General features: G+C 55.7%; 1 protein-coding gene across 1 annotated transcript; it reads left to right on the plus strand.

Annotated features, from left to right (window-relative positions):
• Positions 1 to 25: 25 nt before the first annotated feature.
• On the plus strand, positions 26 to 2,030 carry MYF5 (myogenic factor 5). Its single transcript, XM_010073066.1, has 2 exons — positions 26 to 122; positions 1,354 to 2,030. The coding sequence occupies exons 1-2, from the start codon at positions 26 to 28 to the stop codon at positions 2,028 to 2,030; spliced, it is 774 nt and encodes a 257-aa protein (XP_010071368.1).
• Positions 2,031 to 2,151: the final 121 nt, after the last annotated feature.

Here is a 2,151-nt window from a genome sequence, read left to right on the forward strand (position 1 = left end):
GGTTCCTTGAGACAACCGGATCGCCATGCCCTCCGCATTACCTCTTCCTGAAGAGAGGTTAATTGAAGACGCCTTTTTCCTGGGCACACAGACCGGCTCCGTAGCGTTTGAACCGCTGCTGGGTCAGTTGCTCTCCCGTTTGGAGTTAACCTAGGTCACATAATTTTATTCCCAGGTAGGGAAGGTTTCCTTTGCCTTCTCATAATATTTTCCTCAACTACAAAAGCCACCTGGATGAAACCAAAGGATTCCTGAGCTTTAGCAAATGCCTGTTAAATGGCTTCATTACCACTCTAATGACCCTTGCACCGCTCCGCTCAGCTACTGCTGCGGCTGGGGCTCTGCAAAGCTTTTGTCCTCGACTTGTGTAAAGTTACTTAGGGATTGAGGGGTTAGAAATTTTACACTTCCAGGAGGGGTTTGTTGCACTGGCAGCTGGGACGCATCTGTAACGGTACAAGTTTGCCTGAAAGCAGAAAATTAGCAAGCCCAAGGCACTGTTGTGTCTCTAGCAGCAGCAGGTCACACGAGTAGGAGAAAGAATGGGAAGGGGATTTGTGTCGGACCAAACACGTACACTTTTCTTGTGTGAGTACTTTTCCCTGTGACCCGATCCGACAGCACTAAAATCTGTGTTTCCCTCCTCCTCGTCTCTCCTTGCCACAGGTAGCTGTGCATTTTTGTCAGTTTGTAACAATTTAAACGGCTGGTGACACAACTTTAATTACAGGACAAAGCACTCCCCAAGATAAATGAACAAAACTTAGGTCTGAAAAGAGGGATAAATTGTTTCAGGTTAGACCTGAACCACGGGCTGTGGGGAATAAAGATGCAGTAGACGCTGTAGGTTCTATGGGAGGGGTGGGGGGCTTTGCATTAATTCCCCCGTGGGGAGAGCCCGTGTCCCTCCTGCTGCAGCGTGTGATGGGAGATGGGGACGAGGAACGGCTCTGTATGAAATGTCAGCGGTTCGTGCCCGTCCACTGCCCCTTTTTCTCCTTCCATACCAAAATTGCAAACTGCCGGACTTGGTTTAGACTTCGGAGATGTCGCAACCAGTTCTGGGGAGGTCGTTCATGAGAGAAGTGCCCAGCTCACCGCTCTCCAAAGGAGCTGTGCGGAGCAAATTGTCTCCTGGGGACTGGAGGGGGCTTGCCCAGACAGCCCCCGGCAGGGGATGTGGTGGGATATGCTAATAAAGACTGGCCGCTGCGGACCAGCCTCCCTTTACATGTATATATAAGGGCCCCCCGCATCAGCCAAAGGACACTTCGTCCCAGGTCGCTAATTGCTGAGGAAGTTGCCCCAGCAGAGCCCCTCGCCGAGAGCCGGTGGCTGCCTCCCCGCTGCAAGGGGCGAGGGCCAGCTGCCAGTTCTCCCCGTCCGAGCTCTTCTATGACAGCTCTTGCCTCTCCTCCCCAGAGGGCGAGTTCCCAGAGGATTTCGAGCCCCGGGACCTGCCTGCCTTCGGCTCCCACGACCCCCCTGAGCCCCCGTGCTCCGAGGAAGAGGAGCATGTCCGAGCTCCCACCGGCCACCATCAGGCCGGGCACTGCCTCATGTGGGCTTGCAAAGCCTGCAAGAGAAAATCCACCACAATGGACCGGCGGAAGGCGGCCACCATGAGGGAGAGGAGGAGGCTGAAGAAAGTGAACCAGGCTTTTGAGACCTTGAAGAGATGCACCACTGCCAACCCCAACCAAAGACTCCCCAAAGTAGAGATCCTGAGAAACGCCATCAGATACATCGAGAGCCTCCAGGAGCTCTTGAGGGAACAGGTAGAAAACTACTATCACCTGCCGGGACAGAGCTGTTCCGAACCGACCAGCCCCACTTCCAGCTGCTCCGACGGGATGGTAAGAGAGGGCCAGGAGCAATGGGGCTGTGGGGACACCAGGAAGGCCCGCGGGCAGGTCCTCTCGACCCAGCTTCGTGGGACCGCTCCTACTGGTCTGGGACCGGCCGAATGCAGCCGGACATCAGGAAAAGGCGAACGGTTTGCGCTAAAACAGGGCACCCCTCAGATTTAATGCTCGGTATGCACATGGGCTCTCCGGGAACGCGTGGGGGAGACAGTAACGCTGCCAGAGGGCACCCAGCAAGCGCCCCAGCCCTCGGGGGCTCCTTCCCTCCCTGCCCCCCCCTCCTCCC

The sequence above is a fragment of the Pterocles gutturalis genome, unplaced genomic scaffold (genome assembly GCF_000699245.1).
Source record: "Pterocles gutturalis isolate BGI_N339 unplaced genomic scaffold, ASM69924v1 scaffold497, whole genome shotgun sequence".
In the NCBI taxonomy this organism is placed as follows: Eukaryota; Metazoa; Chordata; class Aves; order Pterocliformes; family Pteroclidae; genus Pterocles; species Pterocles gutturalis.

Excerpts from the sequence above, each read along its gene's own strand:
- MYF5 (XM_010073066.1), top strand. The coding sequence starts at position 26 with ATGCCCTCCGCATTACCTCTTCCTGAAGAGAGGTTAATTGAAGACGCC. Across the intron at positions 123-1,353 it reads AGCGTTTGAACCGCTGCTGG|GGGCGAGGGCCAGCTGCCAG; the intron begins GTCAGTTGCTCT and ends CCCCGCTGCAAG.